At 49.1% G+C, this 2,406-nt stretch overlaps 1 protein-coding gene across 1 annotated transcript; it reads left to right on the forward strand.

Moving 5' to 3' along the window:
* Positions 1 to 8: 8 nt before the first annotated feature.
* UBIAD1 (UbiA prenyltransferase domain containing 1) lies at positions 9 to 1,824 on the forward strand (the record flags this gene model as incomplete). Its single annotated transcript, XM_008938514.1, has 2 exons — positions 9 to 411; positions 1,337 to 1,824. Coding segments are annotated over 2 exons (891 nt in total), but the record flags the coding sequence as incomplete, so codon positions are not given.
* Between the last annotated feature and the right edge of the window lie 582 nt (positions 1,825 to 2,406).

A 2,406-nucleotide genomic window follows, 5' to 3' on the forward strand; every position in this document is an offset into this window, starting at 1 on the left:
GCACCTGGAGGCAGAAGTGTGCGGCCTACGTGCTGGCGCTCAGACCGTGGAGCTTCAGCGCGTCCCTCACGCCCGTGGCCCTGGGCAGCGCTCTCGCCTACCGGGCCGAGGGGGCCCTAGACCCGCGGCTCTTGCTGGGGAGCGCCGTGACCGTCCTGGCGGTGCACGGAGCCGGCAACTTGGTGAACACCTACTACGACTTCTCCAAAGGCATCGATCACAAGAAGAGTGACGACAGGACTTTGGTGGACCAGATTTTGGAGCCTCAGGACGTGGTCCGGTTTGGAGTCTTCCTTTATACCGTGGGCTGTGTCTGTGCTGCTGGGCTCTACGCTGTCTCCACGCTCAAGCTGGAGCACCTGGCCCTGATTTACTTCGGAGGACTTTCCAGCTCCTTCCTTTATACTGGAGGTGAGTGCTGGATCCCGTTTGCTCTGCATCTATATGTGAACGTGGCAGAATTAAGCTGATTTGTTAAGAGTTTCTAGAGCACACAAGCAATCTATCTAGCTAACCACCCTAAAAATTTCTGGTGATATTTTCTGCAGTACTGGTGCATAAACTTGTATTTTTTGCCGGTGATTGTTGTGGGAAGAGGCACAACGAGTTGCTCAGCTGGAAAATGGTGTTGAGATGTTACATACAATGGTACGTTAGATGCTTCTCAGAACTGTTGCTGAAACTTTCTGTGATGTGTATCTCGTCCCCCTCAGCAGGACAGCTCACTGTGTGTGTTCTTCTCCACTGGTGGAGTCTGTTACTTTGGTTTGGAATGTTTTGTTATTCTCTAGATGGAGTTTCATTATGAATATAGAAGAATTTGTGCTTGTTCTTAGTAACAAGGTATTTCTGTAGGTTTCCTTTGCTGGATACACACAAATGTAATTACGAAAAGAAAAACAAACTCAGTTTCAAACTGTTGATCTTTCAACCAGTTACATTTGTTTCCCTGAGGGAATTTTCATCCATTTTACATTTTGTTCTGAGCATTTTCTGTATTTCTTCAAGATCAGGCTGTATTATGCAGGATCACACTGAAAAGTACCTTATTTCTGTGGGTATCTGCAGAAATGGGTGCTTCTAGATGTAACAGTGGCTGGTAGAACCTGGCCCTTAGTTTTTGCTGTATTGTTTGACTGGAGGAACTCAGAAGCTGCATTTCCTTTGTTATCTTTGGCAAACAGAGATAACATAACCTGCTTCTTGGCCGCAGCTATGCCCACGTTGACTGTTTGACAATACTTCTGCAGGAAGCGCTGACCTGTTGTATTCTCTATTCCCTTCTGTCTTTTTTTTTTTTGATGCTACTTCATTTTATTCTTCTGTCTTGCCACAGGGATTGGATTTAAATATGTTGCCCTGGGAGACGTGGTGATCCTGATCACCTTTGGGCCCCTGGCTGTCATGTTTGCCCACGCAGTGCAGGTGGGTTATCTGTCTGTCTCGCCCCTGCTCTACGCGGTGCCGCTGGCTCTCAGCACAGAGGCCATCCTGCACAGCAACAACACCCGGGACATGGAGTCCGACCGGCAGGCGGGCATCGTCACCCTGGCCATCCTCCTCGGCCCCGCGCTCTCCTACGTCCTCTACACCCTGCTGCTCTTCCTGCCCTACCTGATCTTCTGCGTGCTGGCCACGCGCTACACCATCAGCATGGCCCTGCCCCTGCTCACCATCCCCATGGCCTTCTCCCTGGAGAGGCAGTTTCGGAGGCAGAGCTTCAACAAAATTCCCCAGCGGACAGCCAAGCTCAATCTCCTCTTGGGGCTTTTCTATGTCTTTGGTATCACGCTGGCGCCGGCCGGTGCTCTGCCCAAACTGTGACCAGAGCTGTAGAGTCAGGCCTCACAGGTCGCTGTTGACACTGGTTACTGGTGGATGACAAAGGAGATGACCCGTTGTGGACAGTGGGAAGAATGGAGAGACCTTCTTGAGCTGTTTTTTGTCTGTGAATGTTATAATTTTGGGGCTTGGGTAGCTCGCACAAGAGACTGTCTGTTCTTCAGAAGGGGAGAACTGTGCAGCTTTGCTTCTTGGAGCAAGGTGACGTGAGGACAAGGAAATGTTGAAGCAACTTCAGCCTTCTGTTACTGAATTCTTTCACTGCCAACTCAGTGAAAGTAAGATTGAGCCTCAAACCCAAACTCTGTTCCCTTCACAAGCACAGCAATTGCTCTTACAACACCATTTCTTACAGTGCTCAAGGAGTCCAGTGGCTCCTGTGTGGTCGACAGAAAACACTGCCAAACGTTTAGCATCACAAAGATCCAGGTGCTATTCCTTTGCTCTCTTGTGAGCATGGTTCATCTTCATTGTTGTATCTTATAATTTTTGTTGGTTTTTCCTTTTCCTACCCAAGTTTTGAGCTTCTCTTTGCAAGCCCCCTGAAGTACACTAGATACTAAT

Source organism: Merops nubicus, unplaced genomic scaffold, assembly GCF_000691845.1.
Source record: "Merops nubicus isolate BGI_N331 unplaced genomic scaffold, ASM69184v1 scaffold39504, whole genome shotgun sequence".
Classification (NCBI taxonomy): domain Eukaryota; kingdom Metazoa; phylum Chordata; class Aves; order Coraciiformes; family Meropidae; genus Merops; species Merops nubicus.